This window comes from Gopherus flavomarginatus, chromosome 6 (assembly GCF_025201925.1).
Source record: "Gopherus flavomarginatus isolate rGopFla2 chromosome 6, rGopFla2.mat.asm, whole genome shotgun sequence".
In the NCBI taxonomy this organism is placed as follows: Eukaryota; Metazoa; Chordata; order Testudines; family Testudinidae; genus Gopherus; species Gopherus flavomarginatus.
In genome coordinates this window covers 108591169-108613435 of record NC_066622.1, presented here as the reverse complement: position 1 = coordinate 108613435, position 22267 = coordinate 108591169, and the positions used below count along the sequence as shown (strand labels likewise).

The 22267-nt window shown below is 38.2% G+C and overlaps 1 protein-coding gene across 4 annotated transcripts in view; it reads right to left on the bottom strand.

The window, feature by feature from the left end:
• Positions 1-5070: 5070 nt before the first annotated feature.
• The window catches only part of IDE (insulin degrading enzyme), a 112276-nt gene continuing 95079 nt past the window's right edge, over positions 5071-22267 (bottom strand). For 2 of the 4 annotated variants that reach the window (XM_050959330.1, XM_050959328.1), the window contains exons 19-25: positions 21034-21145; positions 16598-16765; positions 13217-13489; positions 9270-9331; positions 7633-7705; positions 6277-6344; positions 5072-5662 (exon numbers count right to left, since the gene is read on the bottom strand). In XM_050959330.1, coding sequence (XP_050815287.1) covers positions 5567-5662; positions 6277-6344; positions 7633-7705; positions 9270-9331; positions 13217-13489; positions 16598-16765; positions 21034-21145 — 852 coding nt within the window. In that variant the 3' untranslated portion in view covers positions 5072-5566. Of the gene's footprint in view, positions 5663-6276; positions 6345-7632; positions 7706-9269; positions 9332-13216; positions 13490-16597; positions 16766-21033; positions 21146-22267 lie in introns of all 4 variants that reach the window. The other 2 variants (XM_050959329.1, XM_050959331.1) reach the window with 2 other exon arrangements.

Sequence of the window (22267 nt, the reverse complement as noted above, 5' to 3'; positions counted from 1 at the left end):
GTTCCTGCCTAGCTGTTTACATTTCCTGACTTGGAGAGCTGAGGAAACACTCTAGGCTGAATATTCTTGGTTAGGATCACTTGTTCTAGGAGTGATATTTATGGTTAGAGCTCACCAGGACCCAGCCAGGCTAATGCTAAGCACAGAAACATATCCTGAAGCAAATGCACGCAATCCAGCGTGGCTATAAACTAGTACGTAGGCTAGAATGACACGCCAGAGCCCTCTCAGCTAATGAGCCAAGGGGAAGAAGCAGCCAGAACCAGGCACTCAGCTTGGAGAGATGCTGAAGCCAGCTACAAATACAATTCCTATATGCCTGAAGCTCATTTGATGCTGCAGTCCTGTCAGAGTTAATTTTTTTTCCAATTATTTTAAGAACATTCAAAGTAATCTAATATGCAAGATATGGCACTGTCATTTGCATAGAGTTTTCAGATTTCTGAACCTTGAACTTTAACAACTAGACATCAGTGAATACTAATGGAAAGAGTGTGACGTGAAGGTCACAATGACCACATTTATGTACCTCACAATTGAGCCCTCCTGGAACTCCATGTGCCTTGTGAGGAACAATTTCCTTCCGTGAAGCTGAAGGCTCAGAATGTTGGTGTTAGCAGGCCAGACATTTTCGTAAAGACAAAAGGAACTGCAGAACTGGTTGACATCTCACAGTGACTCCAAAGCTGGAGGAACTAATACATTATGACCCTTTCTAGCTTCACCAAAAGATATCCATTTGGATTGATATTTCTCATGCTAAATTTCATTCATATCCAAGGCAATTTGGAAAGCTCAACAGCATCCAATAACCCATTTTTGAGTTATGCGGCTGCAAAATGTTTACGAGTTCTTGGTGTTTTAAACTGGCCCCAACATTTCCAAATGAATTCCTTTAATAGCTTTAAATCTGAACCCTGCTGTGCAGTTAGTCCTCACTAAGGACATGGGCTCTGAACAGGTTTGAAAATATTTGTATTGAATTTAAAAATTCAGAAATACTTTAAATACTAATATTATTTAGATGCCTGAGTTTAGCTAAATTGGAGCTGGACGTAATCTCACAGTTTAAGATGGTTCAATATGATTTTACCATGCTTAATATTAACATTTCTTGACTCTCCGGGAACCCTTGAGTTCCTACTCAGGCTAATTGTTTCTCTTTACATTTTAATTCAAATTTTACATACTTTGTGCTGTATGCCCCAGAGTGCACACCTGTCACCTATCAATTTCAAACTGTATTCTGGAGCACTGCAGACAGACTCATATGCTTGGCCTCTTCTGAAATCATATCAAAGGTAGGAGAGGTAGTTAAGATTCATATTTCTTCTACCTTTAAAATAACATAGGAAAAGGCCTGTAGATCTGAGGTCCTGTCTGTTGAGCTTCCATGAATCATACATTTAAAATATCTCATATGTCTAGAAGCACTGTGTATTCTGGGGCTTGCAGCCACAGAATGTGCAAATTTGATTTAAATCTGAGTAATAAATCTGAAACTGATTTGAAGAATAAATGAACTGTGTTGACTCAAAAAAGGGACCTGGTCGTTATTGTAGCTAGCTCAATGAAAGCCTCCGCTCACTATGCTGCGGTCGAAAAAGCGCATAGAAAACTCTCATATGAAGAGATTTAAGAAAGGAGATGAATAAGAGGGGATATAATTTAAAAATTAGTTTAGAGAAGGTGGATTGAGACAGGGAGAACAGACGTTTCCCATAACACAAGAATGATGGGACAGTCAATGAAACTGAGAGGTAGGAAATTCCAAAACAAATAAAGGGAAATAGTTTTTCACACGTGTGTTTAAACTGTGGAAGTCGTTGCCACAGGAAATCTTTCACGCCAAGAACTTAACAAGATTCAGAAAAACTGGACACTTTTGTGGATATCAAGAATATCCAGACTTATAATTAACAATACATTTTGCAAAGAGAAATTTAAACCTAATGTTTCAGGATTTAGCCAATCTCTAATGATTAGAGATCAGGATAAGACCTAATGTTGAGGGGCAGATTATTTCACCTCTGCCTTCTGGCAGAGCTTTTGCTCCTCCCTCTGTGACATCTGGTGATGGTCACTGTCTGAGACAGGATACTGGACTAGGTGGATCCTGGGTGAATGAGTGGTCTTCAGAGTTCATTTCTCAAAAGTCAAATCCTTTTGGCATCCTCCTCCCCACTAATGACAATCCTGTAACCCCACTTCAAGTTCTTCTAATCCTTCTTCCCAATACCAGCTGTCACCCTTCAGACTGTTTCTCCTTGCAACCTAAAAGACGTTTTTCTCTAGGAGTCCCCCACCGGCAGGGGCAGCAAAAGAGGAGGCTGACACTAAGCCTTTGCACTCAGAACTGTCACCATTTATAGTTCCAGCAGTAACCTCATTGATCTCTAACCCTAGTGACAGGTATTTTACTTTATACATGTAAAAAAACCAGATAAAATGACCACAATAGCTACCAAAGATAAGCTCCCGAAGTATAACACTATCAAACCACAGTGATGGTCTAATAGGCTGCTCCAAGATTGCCAGTTCAAGATTTAGTAATTTTAAAATTCTCCTTTATAATTACTTTAAAAAAAAATAGACATCCGCCTAGATATAAATTCTATATATTAAAAAATCTTCTAATATTTATGTAGGGACGCCATCAGGATATTTATGCTACATGCAGCACTGCCCTCTGGCACATCCCTAGCAGAAATGAATTGGAAGCACCCAAAAGCAATCACGGCCAGTCCAGTCAGCACTACTTTACGATCAATGCTATAGAAAAACCAACACTTCAGCTGACAGATACATTACCAGAACAGAACAAGTAAAAATAAAACAAATGAAGAACTCCAAAGATTAAATCAGATTGTTTATTGTAAACGGGGTAACTCTAGCACTCTGTCATACTGGCTGTGTCACATGCACCCAATTACACAAACTGCTCAAAATAGCACTTGCAAAAATTACTGCAATCTAATAATTCATGGTTTGTTACATAAACTTAATTTAACAAGCACGGAAACTGAATTACAGTGTATTCTAGGTAGTCTGTTATTGCTTGTAGACACTGCAGCTTTGGATCCATTCAAATGAATCCATTAATATGCCTGAGTTAAACTGTACTGCTATAACAAACTCAAACTGTAAAATGCTGGAGAACACTTAAAAGCAATTAAAAGTTGCTATCACGCTACATGAGTTCCCACTGTCACTCCAGAACTTAAAAATACTAAATGTTCTTTTCTGGAAAAGATGATTTGTGGTACTGTGTTAAACATAACATCACTCCAATTATTATGTATAGATGTGTGTGTGGGGGGGGGACATATATATATATATAAATTGTTAAAATTTGAGTTCACATCACTTTAATTATTTTTTTTTATACAAAATAGAGGCTGTTTCATTTCTTTTCACCATAAGAGTGCTACATTTAAATACTAAATCCCAAAATATATAATTTGTACAGTGTGCAGTCAACATTTATTTTTAATACCCTATAATACAAATAATCTTAACCAAAAGGAAATTATAAACAAAAAAAATGCATTATGGGCAAAGAAAACCATAATGTGTGAAACATTCATGAAGAACATGGTAAAGAGTAAAAAGTAGCAGCATTTCATTTTTTTCCGATAGTGTATTTATAGTTTTTCCTTCACACTAGAGAGAAATGCTATTGGCCTTCACTGACCACAAGTAAACATCACATGGAAACAGCACATTTTCAAAATTGTTCTTTGTAAACAGTTTATGCTGTAAATCTTTTAACAGCATTTAAGTTGATAATATTTATTCAATTAAAGCAGCATTTCTTGGCTAAATATAAACTCAGGCCATGATTCTGTAAACACTTAAGCATGCATGTAATGTTACACGTGTGAGTAATCCCACTGAAGTCAATGTTTTGCTTTATTCATTTGAGTAGTCCCATTAGCCTCAAAGGGCTAATGGGACTACTCATGTGAGTAAAGCTACACATGTATTTAACTATATGCAAGATTAGGGCCAAAGGTTCAGGTTCTGTTAATAGTGGGCAAAGTCTCAAAAGATGTCAGTGGTAGATATGGTATTAAGTGCTATGCCTGATAATAAGTGTTCACATGATTAGGTCCTTAAGTTTTCAGTGATTAGCACATCCTGCCCTGCCTAAACATGTACAGTAAATTATACACATTCAAAAGGCAAGATAGTTTAGTAATGTAACAAAATATTTTAAGACTAAAAATAACTCTTTTAAAAATCTTTTTTGTATCTTCTGGCCTAATCCTGCCTTCTTTACTGATGCAGAACCACCGATGAAGCTCAATTAAGGGTGAAGAACTGGATTAATTATATATTATGCTGGTATTTTCTTTATGAATTAAAGTTATGAATTATACATGTGGCTACTGTGTTTCTGTGCTGATCTTGTGATATAACCGGAATTAACTAGAGCGTTGTGCTGCTGTTTTGTTTTGAATGACAGAAAAAGGAGTGTGAAGACTGAGCATGTAGCCTTATACCGGAAACTCAATTGATGCATTCATGGGGCCAGACTTGACTTGATCTGTGCTTATGTCAAAAACTGAGGCTGTGATCTAGTGAAGCACTTATGCACATCCTTATAGTTATGCACATTTTTAAGTGTTTTGCTGGATAGAGACCTAATATAACAATATACTGGGCAAAAAAACATTGGTGACCTCATCCAGTTTATGAACTGGAAACAAAAGTGATATCAATTTAAAAATAAAATAAAAAATTTGTTTCCTTCTGGTTGAATAATACTCAGAGCAACCCTGAGAAATTGAATGAGGTATTAACAATCAAGAGACAAGCAGAGCACTCACAAAAATAAGATGGACTACCCAAGTGTTTCCAGCATTTTACTAGTTTGAATATAAAATGTTCCCAAATTTGTATATAAAGATTAAAACCATGCCAATATATTGAATTACTCTTCTTCTGTTAAAGACAACTCCCTTGTTTATTATTTTGTTGCAAAGTTTCCTCTTTTCCACTGATCTACTTAACTCTTAAATAGAAAACAAGTTGGTTGCATTGAGGATCAATTAAAAAAAGGTATCATTTAACACTTTATCCTTCAAAAAATGTCAAAGCTTCCTTTTTATGAAAAGTTTTGCTCCTCCCTCCCCCACCAAAAGGCTTAATACTTTTTTCCTGAAAAAATTATTATAGAGCTATTTTCAATGGCCTTTTGCAAGAATAACATGGATATTTTAAGCAACATCAATTTCGTCTGGAGGCTTCTTCAAATTCCATTATCAAAATGATAATTTTAAGGGATATACTATTTTAAAAATATACTCATCTACAAGAACCTTTAATATTCTGGTTGATTTTGGTTTTCAACAGTTGTTTTGTAATATAAATGACACATGACTACAACTAATTTTCTAATTCTCTGTATCCCTATCACACCATTAATGATGAATGAACCAAGAGTGAATCAGGGACTCTCAGAATGGACAGGATTGTTTATCCTAATAATCTTTAAGATGTTTGTTCATAATGAAACCCCTTGAAATTGATCCCTTTGCATTTCTTCATCCATTGGGATTCTTCACAGTTTTGAAGCCATGACATTGACATGTGGTTTCACCAACGGAAAGAGTGGTAGACTGCGTTTGAACTCTGTCATATTTTGAATCACATCAGGCTGCAGAGAAGTTTATTTGAAAAAAACAAACAAAAAAAACCTTTGCTCAGTATCAAATAAAACATGAGAAATTGCTCACTTTCAGATTTTATCACTTAACTGTTCTATCCATATACGCACAAATTCTATTTGCTCTCTTTTGCCCTGAAATATCAGATCATCATCAGTTCCTCAAAAATATATCAGTGTTACTATTACACTCACAACCTAATAAAATGGCTTTTAAGCTTTGAATCCATCAGAACTTTCAGATTTATTCTAAATTATTTCAGACTTTATTTATAATACATTTTTTCTATAGTGTAGGTGCTCAGCATACAATTACCCACTTCCATTTACTGCTTCTACAATGGATTAATAGGGACAAGGGCAACCGGAAAGCCCAGCATAAAGCAGAAGTTTCCTATTCTGTTTCAAAACACAGGATAAAATCCACACATACAGAAGCAGGCAACATGTTTGTAAAAACGTAGAAGCTCTGGACAGTTGTGAGCCTGAACCTCAATTTGTAATGATAATGTCACAGGCAGGATTTCAAACTGTCTGTACTCTCACTCAATGCCCATTTTTCTATACTATCAAATAATTTTTAGTATCTTTTTTTTTTTTTTTACCTGTGGCAAAGGGGGTGCTGGTGCCAGATTTACGTCATTTTGGCTTGGAAATTCTCCAACAACAGGACCTATTAAACAAAATTAACTTAGAAAGACTGCAGCTTCTAAAATATCTTCTCAAAGAAACTACTTCTTAAAAGCTAGACAAATAGCTAAAAGTACAGTTTATGAATTTCAAGATCCCTTCCTGTAGTGTTTGCTTAGCAGAACCCACCAACTAATTTATATTATTAAATATCCCGGATCAATAAATAGTTAAAAGTGTTTTTAAATAAAAGACTTTGTGAACACTAGTCAATGCCACTTCTAATCACCTTCTATAAGAATCAGTATTTAATTGATAGCTACATATACCACGGACTGAATTTGTGTGAAGCAAGGATAACATCTCATGGCCAGTTACAACAATCATACATCTGTGTTCCTTATGTATTTTCCAGGGGCTACCAACATCCTACAACTATTACTCCCTTGGAAAAAGGTGGCAGATCACTCTAATTTAATTTACATTTTAAAAGCATATTTATGTTCTTCCTACTCATGCATTTAATTATCAGCTAAAAGAACTTAATGAAAATCAGCCAGTCATGGAAGTTAGAGATGGGAAAGTTATCTTAGAGCCTCAGAGTCACAACATACACACAACCTGATGCAAACTGACAAATGATTTTGCACAAAATGTCATGGAAAATTCGTCATCAATCTTGCAGATAATTACTGAAATCATTTTTTACATATTAACTCTAGAGAGGAACAGGATAGTTAATAATAAATGACAACTCAGTCTGTTTTCCAACTGATTAGTTAATTAATTGGAAATAAAATCTAAATAAAATTATTAGTATGTGTATTTCAAGTATAGAATAATATGTTTCATATTACCAATTGGAGGTTTATATTTTTCTTTCCTCAGAAATGCCCCAACAGACCGACATTTTGCTCTTGATCGGAACAGTCTATTCCATTTCTATATGAACATACTAAATAGGTATATTTTATTTTGCAGAGCAAAGTGTTTACAGGTTCTTTTTAGTGTCTTGTTATTAAAAATAGAAGCTGTACATTTTAGAACATACCATTTTAACATAGCCAGACACTTCAGAATGGGTGAAGGAATGGCAGGCTCATCTTCTTTATTGTGGCTGGAAACCCACAACTATCTGAATTTCCCTCAAATGAACTATTTTTAAATATTCATGTGGAAAATACCTGGGTGAAAATACCTCCCTCCAAGAAGACATAAACCTTTCCAGAATTTGGTTTCATAGTGCATTGGACTTGTACTGCACAACACACTGCTGTATTGTCTGACTTGAACAGGAATAAATTAAAAAAACTACACAATACAATACTTACAGGAATCCATTTCCCTTGCAAGGACATGTACGGATACCTTGTGTCTCCTGGGAGCATCTACTGCCAACATCTCCTGCAGAAAGCAGCAAGGTCAGTTATTCCACAACAGAATCTAAGTGACAGCTAGCTGCAATCAGGAAAGGAAGCCCTATCTTGTCTACATATTACAAAGGGAAGACAACCATTTAATGTGCAACTTTAGTGGTAATTAATGTTATAGTCAAATTTTGGTTCTTTGAACCCATGTTGCACTTGTCCCTGGAAATCTAACCAAAGTTCCAGTCCTTCACAGCTCTTAATGATTTCAGAATAGAGCTGCATGAGAGATTCAGTCTTGTGAAGTTAAAAAGCCCCAAGGAACTAGGGGTGAAATGCTGGCTCCACAGAAATCAACGGGAATTTTGCTATTGATTTCTATGGAATCAGGATTACACACTAGATCTTTGGTCCTACAAAGTTTCTACAGAGCTGTAATGGCAGAGCCCAGCAGCCATGGGGAAGCACATCAACCCTGAGCACAGATGTCAAAGTCAGTTGGACCAGCTCACCTAACTACGTAAATGTTTCTAGTGTCCCCTCCCGCATCCTGGGACAACTGGATAATCATGCACTGTGCATTAGTACAAACATTAAAATGGATAGAAAGAAATCTATTCCAACTGGATGGAGTAGGATTCCACAAATACTGGTACCTTGGACAATCACATAGGTTATCACTTATTAACCATCTGTTAAAGAAATCTCTTCGTAATTTTTTATTTGCTGTCTTTGATTTTTAACAGGTCTCTGTGTGTTTAACTAATTGATGTGTGTAGTGTAGTTGTAGCTCTGTTGGTCGCAGTATATTAGAGAGACAAGGTGGGTGAGGGAGTATCTTTTATTGGACAAACTTCTGTTGATGAGAGAGACAAGCTTCTGAGCCACACAGAGATCTTTGTCAGCTCTGGAAAAGGAACTTCCAGTCTCATCACAAAATGTGAGGCGAATAAATGGTTTAGCATAAACAATCCAGGGACTGGTGCCGCAAGTTCAACCAGTGTCGCAAGCGAGAGCGACGCCGGGAATCCGAGCGGTGCCAGGAATCAGGACAGTGCACCCTTTTCAGTGCCAGGGATCAGTGACTTGGCAATGTGGAAAGGCACATCATTGTCAGCTTGCCGTGGAAGAAAAATTGTTGGCAAATGTTGGCATCATTGCTGGCTTGCTGGGGGGGGAAATTTCCCGCAACTGTGCACGTGGTCCGCGCACACCTGATTTGAATCGACATGAACAAGCACTCAAAGAAGAAACATGTTTACAATTTCTAATACTGGATATATATATATATAGTGTTGTTATTATGGTTGTCATGCTAATGCGAGTTGCAATACATGACTACAGTCATGCAAATCACTGGGGCAGGGGAGCCATACTCCCATTAGATATGCAAATTCCCACTGAAATCATCAGGAGTTTGTAAATGAATAGTTCCACATTAACTCTGAACTGTAATATCAAGACATCTGGACCAATCATGTTACCTTTATAAGACAGGCATAAACGTACTAACTTGTAATTCACACAAATAATTCCAAGCATATTTTCCTTTAGTGCCTATGTTTCTTAGTGATAAAGTTCTAAATATTTGACTAACTTACCTTATAGAACTGTATGATATCATCCTTGGTCAGGGTCTTTAGATACGCCACTTCAATGTTATCTGAACAATAAGTTTTAATTAAAACAAGTCTGCACATAATAGCTAGTTATTTTTCAAAGTACTTTTCTTTCAAATTTAGACAGTGCAATGGACTGCAAATGATACGCTTTTCATTCTTAACTTACAAGCTACTATTTGAGTCTATGAAAAATAAATAGCAGTGGAAGCTTTAAAGAATTACACAAAATGAGCCCGTTTTGATTAAATGTGCTATAAAAGGACTAGAAAACAGCACACGCTTAAATAAAAACAAAAAAACTGAATAGTATTCAGTTTCCAAAAAGGCATATCTATTTCTGAACTCCATCTTCAAAAAAAGAATGAATCAAATTCATAACAGATACTGATTTTATAAATGGCTTTTCATTCACATTTACTATACTTAGGTAACCTTTTATTTAGGAAACAACAAGATAGCATGAGTTTTAAAATATATAATAGAAGAAAGAAAATGTGCATGGTCTTCAGTATGCAGTGTGGTCCAAAGTGAACAGGAAGGTCTTATAAATTAGTTTTGCAAAGGAAGTGACTCAGTAGCTATAGTACATTGCTAAATATAGATACATTTAAATGTATGTAAGTCCATTGTATAATGCCACTATAGAAGTGTAATTATTACAGAAACAGAGTCTACCATAAGGGGCAGCATAAAAGAAAGGGCAACCTTCAAATGAGGAGACTTGTGAGGCAGGAGGATCCAATTTAAGAATTAAAACATGCAGGGTGATAAATACTTGACAAAAAGTCAGAGGCAGATTGGCATTAGTCCATGGTGAGTTTTGAAAAACAGAATTGAATTTTTAATTGAATTCAGAAATGATGGGAAGCCAGTGAAAATAACTGAACAGATATTGCCCTGGTTGGGATGGTGATAAGTAAACATGGGTGGGAAAAAATGTTTGGTAACAAAGAGGATTCAGACTTATAGCCTTTAGAGGAAAGTTAAGTTTCTATCACGTGGTGTGAAAGAGTAAGAAACATGGGACAAAGAGAGGACATGTTTCCCCTTTGCATGAGTTGACTAACTTCCATTTTTGTCAATTCTAGTTACACAAAAACCTTCTACTAAATTCTTCTACATCAATGTAGGTAGATGGGAACTAAAAGGATCAGGGAACAAGTCAAGGGAAATGAAGAACTGGGTATCATTTGTATAGAAGAGATGATCAAGGATAAGGTTACAGATAGCCATGAGTCATCCTAGAGAGAGAAGCTATATGAACAAAAAAGCTAAGGATGGAGACATCTGAGGCACTGGAAAGCAGGACAGAGAAGGTGTAAAGCTTCTACCCCAGATGAAAAAGCAGCAGAGAGTAGGAATTTTCATGCTGCTCCCTACACCTGGAATAGTGTCAGAGGGGTAGCTGTGTTAGTTTAGCTCTGGAAAAAGTGACAAAGAGTCCTGTGGTACCTTATAGACTAACAGACGTATTGGAGCATAAGCTTTCATGGGTGAATACCCACTTCGTCGGACACTTATGCTCCAATACGTCTGTTAGTCTATAAGGTGCCACAGGACTCTTGTCACTTTTTACACCTGGAATAACATCTCATTGCCAATATACCAAGGGCCCTCACTCCTTTCAAAAAGTGTTTTCTGAAAGTTGTACTAAGGCCAATGTATAGGACACTACAGGAGGATACACAGTTAAAGCAGTTTCTCATAGGATACAGACTACCCCAACAAAGCTGAACTTGGTACTGTGACAGGACAGCATGTTGAATGGAAAGCAGTGCAAAAGGCTACAGTGGGAAAGGGGGCCACAGACTGTACAGATCAAAGGAAGGTTGGAGACTGTACTTCTGAGCAGTAACGTTCAGACACACCAAACGTAAGGCAGAGTAGATCTGGCCCTAAAACCTAAAATCTGACAAGTCTTTTATTTGAGAAGATAATACATGTTTTAACTGTCAAAATGATTTATCTTTCTTGTCATAAATTGGATTTTAAAGTGTTTACTGAGTAAATAGTGAACAAAGCCAAAATCTAAACTAGAATATTCCATTCCTTTTCTTTTTCTCTTTACCTTTTGGGAGGAGTGGGAGAGAAACATGTTCTTTATCGCAAAACCAATTTAGCTTTCTCTGTGTCAAGATGTACTAAGTAGTAATAAAAAATTATACTCTATCTAGCTCAGAATATTTCAGAAAAAGATTATGGACTTGCTGGTGAAAAGAAAAAAATATATAGTTTAAACGGATGATCTAGAAGATAAATATTTCCATATTGATATAAATTATTTTTAATTTATTTTCAGTGAGACTACTATTATTCTCACCCTAAACACCTCTCCTGTAATGTTTGTAACCTTTAGAATATAAGATTAAATCTTAGAGTGACATCTAGGCCTGCTCAGAACAGAGACAGACAACATGGTGGTTCAGACACAAGCTGTGGCCTACACTAGTGCTCCCACTCTTGCCAGCACTAGTAGAGCTGCACTGGTAGCAGAAACAGTGGGAAATTTTAGCAAGGAAAAAGCCTATGGTAAAGGCTAAGAATGTCTGCACTGTCATAAGGACTGTGCAAGATAACCATGACTGCACCTATCACAGGCACTAGGTGCACATGTAGTACAATCTTTAAAAATACATACAAAATAATTCAGGCGGACACAAAGTCAATATTTAACGCCTCCTATCATATATCCAATCCTTTAACACAGTTGGCCCACTTTATTGGTTCATGGAACTCTGCAAAAAAGAACTGAAGATCAATAAACGTGGGCTCTGTCCAGTCAAGGGGGAGAGTAAATTTCAGAGCATAGAGTCCTTCACTATGAATGTCCTCTGACAAATACTGCAAACGCAGGTATCCTAGTGGATCTCTCCCAGGGTAGAAAGAAAAGACTAAAAGCACTCACACCACACAGAAATGCATAAAATTATGCACAGAAGGCAAAAAATTAGGTCCCTAATAAATTCACTCCTATTCAGTGCAGCTGTAAACAATTTGCAATCAAATGTTACTTTTAGAAATGAGTGATACAGAACTTTTTAAACATACTTACTTATCTGGGCCTACAGTGTTAATATCAGTGCAGAACCTGTAGGGTGACCAGATGTTAAGGGGAAAATATTGGGACCGCCGCAGGGGGGACATTTTTTTCTTTCTTCTTTATTACACTCGCCGGCCGGGAATTTGGCAGCAATTCGGCGGAGAGCCCTTTAGTCGTGGACAGTCTTCCCTGGTATTTTGGTGGTGGGTAATAAACCTTGCCGCCAAAGACAGACGCACCGGCCGCCAAAATACTGCTGAAGACCGTCTGCGACTGAAGGACTCTCATCTGAATTGTGCTGAAGACCAGGAAACAAAATATCAGGACAGAATGGCGTCCCAACCATACTCTGGTCGGGACGCGGGACAAACTCCTCAAAATCGGGACAGTCCTAATTTTATCGGGACGTCTGGTCACCCTAGGAATCTGTAAGTTTTCCAATTGTAAGAGAAGCATTACTGTCTCTTTTATATAGCTGCATTCATTAATAGCCTGAACAGTCTGAATTAAATTGTTAAACATTCCGAGTGGGGTCCCTTGTGTGGTTTATAATATACTGGGTGAAATAGTGCCTCTGTTAAAGTCAACAGGAGTTATGCCATTGACTTCAGTGAGGCCAGAATTTCACCCATTATCTTTACTGAAAATGCAAAGTATATTTGACTCCTCTTTTTTTCTTGCCTTTCAAGTTATTGACTGTGTCTCTAAGAGATTCCTGGAGAATATTTCTGTGTAAATTTCTATGACAAGCAGATAAGAGAAATGCAAGAATTTTCAGTCATTAAACTGTTATTATTTAAGTACAAGTGGAACTAACAGTATGTTTCAGCACTTCAGCCCTCAATTTCACATTGTCATCTGACAAACAATTTTCTGTTTTTCTTACCTCTGTCAAAGTTATATTGCTGGGAAATTATTTCTCCCCAGTATTTAGCACACTCTGCAGACAACTTCTTTGGTTTGTCTAGACGACGAATTGCTAAAGCTTGGATATGTTTCTGGAAGGCCTCCTCTGACATGTCTTCAATGCACTTCTCCATAGTTTTTAGGAAAGCTTCAACTCTGCTTTCTAAATAGTGCGGTTGTTTTTCTGACTGAATAATGAATCGCAGTCCTTGTATGCCATTAGCCCGTCGCGGACCACTGAACACAATGTAACCTTGAGAAAAGAGAAAAAATTGCAACTGGTAAAATACATCTATATCTATGTCCAGTAAAAATGTTTCAGTTTGCCTTCTCTTCAGTGAATTGTGGCTACTAACAATGTAGGATACCGTGACCATCTGTTCTGTATTTGTAAAAGCAGCAAAGAGTCCTGTGGCACCTTATACACTAACAAATGTTTTGGAGCATGAGCTTTCGTGGGTGAATACCCACTTGGTCGGGTATTCACTCGAGCTCATGCTCCAAAACTTCTGTTAGTCTATAAGGTGCCACAGGACTCTGCTGCTTTTACAGATCCAGACTAACACGGCCACCCCTCTGATACTTGTTCCTTATTTGTCAACAGGCAACACACCCTGTCCCATATTTTAGCAAGTTATTCGAAGTGTCACACACTAGAAATGAATCTATGATTTTACATTTTGTATGATTCCATGAATAAAACATTGCAGTGTTCAAAAATATAAGCTACATCTTGTATTTTTCAAAGTTATCTTTTATTTTCCTGAAATGGATGTGGTTGCCCTAGAGTAAGCGAAAAAAAAGAAGGAAGAAAGGTTGTTTGTCATTATTAGTTTCTGATACTCAGATAATAAGTGTTATTAGGTTGAGCATTCAGAATAATTACTTAGATCTACTATTTATATCTAGTTACTACTTCTCAGTTTTATAAAAACTTTCATTACACACATACAAACCGAGAGCACTGGAACAGTCTCATTTTGAAATAATTTTTCCATGTTAAACCTTCATCACTGAGGTTTGGTACAACTGTGTGCAATTTACACACAGCAATGCACTGGAATGATTTTGGAATTCATTCTATCGACTATAAAAAGGAATTTTACTAAGTGGTCCTATTCATTTATCACAGCGGTTCTCAAACTTTTGTACTGGTGACCCCTTTCAAATAGCAAGCCTCTGAGTGTGACCTCTCAAATTAAAAACAGCTTTTTATATATTTAACACCATTATAAATGCTGGATGCAAAGCAGGGTTTGGGGTGGAGGCTGACAGCTCGAGACCCCCCATGTAATAACTTCGTGACCCCCTGAGGGATCCCGACCCCCAGTTTGAGAGCCCCTGATTTATCAGTTCCTGTAGCCATGTTATGATTAACATTCCAGCAGTTGTTTCCTCTATAGAGCTGTACTACTCTCTCAATGTATTATATACTGAAAAATATCACTATGGTTTAAAACTTAAGATTCTCAGGACAGAGGAAGGCCAGTGATCCGTGTTGAAATCCATACAAATAGGGAAATTCTTAGTAAAATGATCAAACCTCTAATATTTGGCTAATACCTTATTACACACAATGGACCCCCATCTATAACATTATGCAGCCGTACAGACCTGTGCCTAGATACTAGAAATGTGATCCCTTAATTGTTTATGTCCATGTTTACATAGGTTTAAGTTAGAACCCTATTGGTCTTTTACTAGCTTTTTTTATATCGCCAAATTAATATTCATTTCCAAGTTGATAACTTACATTATATTTTAAATACTGGGTGGCAAGCGGGACTTACTCAAAGTCTTTACTCAGCCTAGCAAGGCATTTTGTGCTTGGTATTCTGCATTTTCATGCAATATTCCCCCCCCCACACACACACACATCATACTGCTTATATTGTTGGTCACTTGTCCTTCAAACATAGCATTAGTTTACCTAAGGATAAGATCCTTCATAATGAAAAGTTCTATCAACATAACAGGTTTTATTGTTATTACAGTAGCACCCAAAATGTACTATATACTGTACTAAGGAGGATATGGATATAGTTCATGCTCCAAAGAATTATTTGTAGGTATTAAGCTAAAAGTGATTGTTTAAAAGGTATGATTTGCAGCCTGGCACGCCATCTAAAAAGGACCATTCCATGTGTAGTGTGTGTTGTGGAAGAAAGGGCAATGACAGTTCTGGGAAAGGAAGAGTGGTTTTACTATTGTAAACACCCGCCTAACAGAGCGACAAGTTTAGTGAACGCAGTTTAAGGAACTCAGCTAGAAGACTGTGAGGCTTCACTTTTTTCATTTTGTTGCAATTTCATAATTTAAGCTCTCTCTTGTGTGGTAGTGTCTCTGCCTAATCTAAGAGCAGCCCCTGGATAAAGCATGGGCAAACAGTGGCTCTGTCTCTGACATGGGAGAGGAATCAGAGTGTAGAGGTACTGGTGAAAAATTTCATTTGAATTAGCTCTGATACATGTGCAGTCACATCCTTACTAACCATGAGTCATACCTAGGGCTTTGTAAGCATTATTGATTACCACTTCCCATAAAGGCAGTGTCACTGATCCTCTGTCAGTATTGCTCAGTTTTCTTCTGGCAGTCATTTAGCTTTGGGAAGCTGAGCTAATAATCCCACTCTCTCCTGTCATTCACAGCTTTAGATGAAAGAACGGGGTACCTTAGAGACTTACAAATTTATTTGAGCATAAGCGTAAGCTTTCGTGGGCTACAGCCCACTTCATCAGATGGATAGAATGGAACATACAGTAAGAAGATATACATACATACAGAGAACAAGAAAAGGTGCAAGTTGCCATACCAACTGTAAGAGGCTAATTAATTAAGATGCGCTATTATCAGCAGGAGAAAAAAACAACTTTTGTAGTGATAATCAAGACGGCCCATTTCGGACAGTTGACAAGAAGGTGTGAGGATATTTAACATGGGGAAATAGATTCAATTTGTTTAATGACCCAGCCACTCCCAGTCTCCATTCCAGACCAAGTTAATGGTATCTAGTTTGCAAATTAATTCCAGTTCAACTGTTTCTTGTTGGAGTCTGTTTTTGAAGCTTTTCTTTAGAGGAGATGGTTTCTGTACAGCCACTAAGACACCATTTTTTTCTGGAGTGAGGCAGTCTTCAGATATTTCAGTCTTGATCTTAAAAGCTATGCTTTTTTAATCTCAGATTACCTTTGTGAACTGTATAGTCTTTGGGGTCTTCATTAGTTAAAATAACTTTTATTTACCAAAATGTCCTTTAAATGGCAGTCAGGGAGCAGGGTAGAAGCAGAGCTATAGAAAGTCTATCATCATACTTATCCTTATTTATTACTGAGATATGGAGGATAACCCGGGGAAAACTCACCTAACTGTTCCTTGGTACGCAGAGTGTTGAAGCAAGGCTCTGATATAATTTGACAGAAGAGCTCCAAAAACATATTCTCAGAGGTACTCTGCATATCTGTTTGGTAATATATTTCTATGCCACAGTTGTTATGAACTTCATTCCTCTGTTGATAGACAAACCAACCTCCTAAAAGAGAAAGTTAAAGTAATTAGGCGCTCTCTCTCATACACACACCTTCCCAAATAGAGTCCAAGTAGAAAAAACAGACAGTCTAGCTGCAGACAGAATCTGATTACAAGAAAAAGACAGATTCAAAGCAAATCTTCTATTAATAACACTGGTCTACAGTTTGAGAAGTCATCTGCTTCAGAGATAAAATGTGATACTTATTACGTATTTTGATGTGCTGAATTCAAATATGACAATTAAAACAACTGATTGGCTACTGTTTCTAAGATATTTAAGTTTTTACATTTTATATCTATGTACATTGTGTAGATAGTCGAGTTTTAATCATAAATTGTAAACCTAGGTCTTTTCATGTGTTTATGGTTGCTTTACATGATAATATTTCACCTGTCCTGTTTATGTAACACTTTAAAAATCAGCAAAAAGGGTTATATAAATAAAATTTATTATGAAACAAAAGGCAAAAAACTATTATGTACATAGTTTAGTCCTATTCAGTGTCTACTCGGCGCCTCTTGGCTTGTCTCTTGTATTCATTAAATGGAGCATCTCTTGTCACTGTCCAGCCTGCCAGGAGATTCCACTGCTGTAGTCTGGAGCCCAACAGCTCTGCCTTACTCTTGGGTAGTTCCAAATCCCTGACAAGGTCATTCAGTTCACCTTGTGTTATGAGGTGTGGTTCAGAGGAGGAGGTGGATGGGAGAAAATGTGAGTCCTGTGACATTGATGGTTCAGGACCAGAAGTTTCATCCTCTTCCTCGTCTGACTCGAGTGAGAAGGATTCTGGTGCATCAGGAACCGGCAGTCCTTCTCCGTGGGGTACTGGGCGTATAGCTGATGGAATGTTTGGATAATGCACAGTCCACTTTTTCTTCTTTTACACACCTTTCCCAACTGGAGGCACCATGCAGAAGTAACAATTGCTGGTATGATCTGTTGGCTCTCTCCAAATCATTGGCACTGCATAAGGCATAGATTTCCTTTTCCTGTTCAACCACTGGCGAAGATTTGTTGCACAAGTGTTGCAGCATATATGTGGGGCCCACCTCTTGCCCTGATGTCCAGTTTTGAGGCCAAAATAAAGGTGATAGGCTCTCTTAACCATAGTGGTTATACTGCGCTTTCGTGATGCAAAAGTCACTTCACCACAAACATAGCAGAAGTTATCTGCACTGTTCACACAAGTACGAGGCATCTCTGCTCACTTTGGCTAAACAGAAATGTGTCCCTTTGCAAAATCGAACACTGACAAATAAGAGAGCACGACACTGTATGATTTCTAGAGCTGATATAGGGCAATTTGTTCAGCAGAGTGATGTAAGCTTTGTTATGATTGCATCATCCATGACTTCTAGGAATAACAGGATGCAATTCAGATCATGTATGACGCAATACCAGCTTCAGATTGCATCATTCATTGTTTTGCCTAAAAAGCAAGTACTGTCCAAACCCAGTCATAGATTTATTCATAGATCCAATCAAAGATGTATTTTAGTCATTTCCGATTTAAATTGAGATCCCTTCCCTTTATAACTCACTTATCCTCCGCCATTCCCAAGTCAAGGGTCGTATATACTGACCCAATAGCATATCTTGAAAACTAGAGCCAATCAACAATTTTAAGCATCATTTTTGTTCTCAGTGACCCAGAATTAGTAAAGTTGGACTACATTTATTTCAGAAGCATTTTGGCTGTAGAGCAGTGTAATCAGGCAACCTGTTCACCAACCTGTGGGAGAAAGATTTTTATAGTATGTTTACAAGATTAACATACTATAAAAATCCTAGCCTGGAGAGTCACATGGGTAAGTGAATTCCAAAAGCCAAGGGTCCTCGCAGAGAACACCATGCCGATGCCTCCTCTCTTATAACGATCTCAAATGCACCTGCTGATTTCCCACTGATTAGACTTGGAGACTACTGCTCCCATCATATCCCTATGGATCAGGGTTGAGGTACATTTGTTTGATTGGAGGGGAAGCTTGCACTGCCTCTCCTGTGCTTTATTTGTTCTGTAAACAGAAGACTTCAATTTCTACGACAGTCAATCCAACAGATTTATAAGCATTAAAAGTAATTCAATAAGTAATACCAATAGCTTCTTTGGTACAAGGCATTTCCTATAGGCTAATGATCAGCTAGAGATTATGGCCTTTCGCTGTACATTAGCTATCTATTCGTACATATTCTCAGGAATTGTCCTCAATCTCCGCAGTAATTATTGCTTAAATCTTGACTTTTTGGCAGAGCACAAAAAATTGAGTACTATAAATAAATTCTGTAAAATCACCATAGGTTAAAAAATAATCAGCTATTAGACATGGCAAGAAGTTATTTGGATAGAAGCTACACTTTACTCAATGAAGCGAAGGCAGCAGCACATCACTGAGTGTACAAGTGCAAAAAATGAAAGTTGCTCTCCAGGAGCTCTGGTCATTCAATGTGGACATTAATACCTCGTACAGAATGAGGCAGGGCTCTCACTGACTGTGTAGAATAAGGGAGGGCTCAGATTATATTTCACATGCACCTACGCACTAAACATAAAATTTGTGTCAACTAACATACATGCATGTGCAAAGCAAGGAGAATGTTGGCACGTAATTACAAATATCATTATACTGTACCAAAAGACACTGCAAATGCACAAAGTACATTTAAAACACCCTTTAACCCTGTCGAATTTCAAGGTTCCACACCAAAACCCCAACACACTAGAGCTATTAGAAAGAGAGAAAGACAGAAAGAAAGAAAACTGCACAGCAGTGTTGGTCCTGATGTGAATAATGGCACCAAAGCACCCTACTGTACTGATGCCAAGAGTAGTGAAAACTGCCAGGGAAGCATGTGTGGTGCCGACAGCAGAAGTGCAGAGGAGGTTCCTGGCACTGCGGTCCCCTGATTCTGATACCACCACTATCCCTACTACTGGAAGAGCAGTGCTGGGATGTGGTGCCAACAGGCATGAGGATTCAGTGGCTCGCTCCATTGGATGTGCTATAGATGGCACAGACCTGGAAAAGTCCTAGACCAGTGGTGAGGTTGGGACCAAAAGGCAAAGGAGGTCTGCAGCTGCCTGGTACGCTGACGAATAAACACACAGTCTGTACTGGCATCTCCCTCATCGGTAACAGACTCAACCGATGCCTGGGGGTGGTTTCTGACCTTCCCACTCAGTACTGGGGAAGGGTCACAGGCACCCATGTCTTCCTGCCTACCACCACCAGCTCCATGTCAGTCTGCGCTTTTCCTGAAGGAGGCAGAAGTGTTACCCCGAGAACTACAGTGGTCGTGGCTGGTCTTATGTGACAATTCATCGGCACAGTTGACAGGGAACAGCTTCTCCACCTCTTCAGAGAAGCACCTGCTCCCACACGCTAAGCCTGAGGGTGAGGGTAGTTGTTGGCCTGATGAAGGCTGCGTGGCCTGCTCAATGTGGAAGTCCCAGGCCACCTGAGTCCTTTTATTGAACAATCTGCAGATCGAACAATGTTCTTTAAGGTGGTCCTTGCCAAGCCAGAGCAGGCACCAGGTGTGGGGATCATTGTTAGTGATCACTCCCCCACATGAAGGACAGTCTTTAAACCCCAGTGAGGGCATCAACAGGGAAAAAAACCTACTAAAGCTAACACTAACTACTACCTACCACTAACTACTAACTACATGCAATTAAAAACTATGCTAAATCTGATTGCAAGGATGTACGGTTATACCACATAGAACTCTGACTCCAGCCATGGGCGGTAAGAAGCAACTGAGGGGAAGGGGTCAGGATGGTGCCATCTCAGATAGCTGGGCGTGGGGCCACAGCCATGAGGCATGAGTGCTGTCCCTCACAGGTATTGCTAGGCAAAATCTCTGGTGCACTAAGCGCACACACCCCTAATGGAATACATGTCTGCATCCATTCAAAGAACAATTTTTACTTTAATGTTGTTTTGTTCAAATTGCTGTGCAAGCCACATGTCTGTATTCATCCTTCACATCAACACTCCAATATATTAAGCAGCTAAATATTATTTTACAGTTCTACAAAAAATAGTTACTGAGCATAACAGAAAGATTAATGTCACAGACCTACCTATACTACTTTTTTCATATAATGACATTTCCCATTTAATTCTGCAAGATTTACAGTGCAAAATCTTTTGAAGTTGATTTCTAGATTAACTACAGGTAATATTCACTTCAAAAGTCATTAGAAGACACCAGGAAACAGCTTTGAATTACTTGCTTTGTAACATAGAAAAAATGATTCAACTTACTGTCAGGAAGCTGCACTTCTCTGTATCTTACTAGCTGACTGGGAAGGAGGGGCTTTGTATGAGCATGCTCAATGAGAGTGTCCTCAACCATTTGCATAATTCCTAATGCAGCCTGGAAAAGAAGACATTAAATACAAGTTTTTTTATTTAATCCCTGACAATCCTAAATCTGGCAGCACACTGAAGGACAGCAGTTATTGTTGGTTAGATGCAAAATCAGTAATAGAAGGATGGAATGGTTCATTTAAAACAAAGTATATGAAAGTGAAAAATAAGGTGAAAATAAGTGAGATTATTTTCCCTATATTAGATTACTTTTATTTTGTTTATTTTATTACTATTTATTTTATAGTAACCAAGTGCTACTGGCGAGCATACCTTTGGCTACATTCATCTTTACACATTTAGCTAAATATTTTGGACCTATTCTTAATGTGCCCTCACTTTCTTACCCTTGAAGTATTTATCTGTGCAAACTTGGAAACTGCATATGTACTCCCCAATTTATATACACAAATGACATTTTGTTAGCTGTTAATTTGATTTCTCCAAGTCTTTCCATACCAGCACAGCTATTCACCCCATTTTGTTGCATTGGTGGAGTTGGGACGGTTGCGATCAAAGCAGTCCCCTTGTATACGGGGATAAAAATGACAGGATATTTTTTTCCTGTCTCCAGCTGCTGGTAAGGAGAATAGGAAAAATAATTATGTCCAGCAGCCAGTGACAACTGTTAATTTGACAGCAAGTAAATTTCACTTGCATAGACTGAGTTCACAGTTGAAGGCCTGCACTTTCGGGCTGGAATTTTCAAAAGAGTCTAATGAAATCAGGCTCCAACTCCTAGTAAAAATAAATGAGACGCCTCTAACTCCCTTAGCTGAATCCCTTCCTAAAATAAGACGGTTACTCACCTTTGTAACTGTTGTTCTTCGAGATGTGTTGCTCATGTCCATTCCAGTTCGGTGTGCGCGCGCCACGTGCACGTTCGTCGGAAGATTTTTACCTTAGCAACACTCGGTGGGTCGGCTGGGCGCCCCCTGGAGTGGCGCCGCTATGGCGCCGGATATATACCCCTGCCGACCCAGCCACCCTTCAGTTCCTTCTTGCCGGCTACTCCGACAGTGGGGAAGGAGGGTGGGTTTGGAATGGATATGAGCAACACATCTCGAAGAACAAGTTACAAAGGTGAGTAACGGTCTTTTCTTCTTCGAGTGCTTGCTCATATCCATTC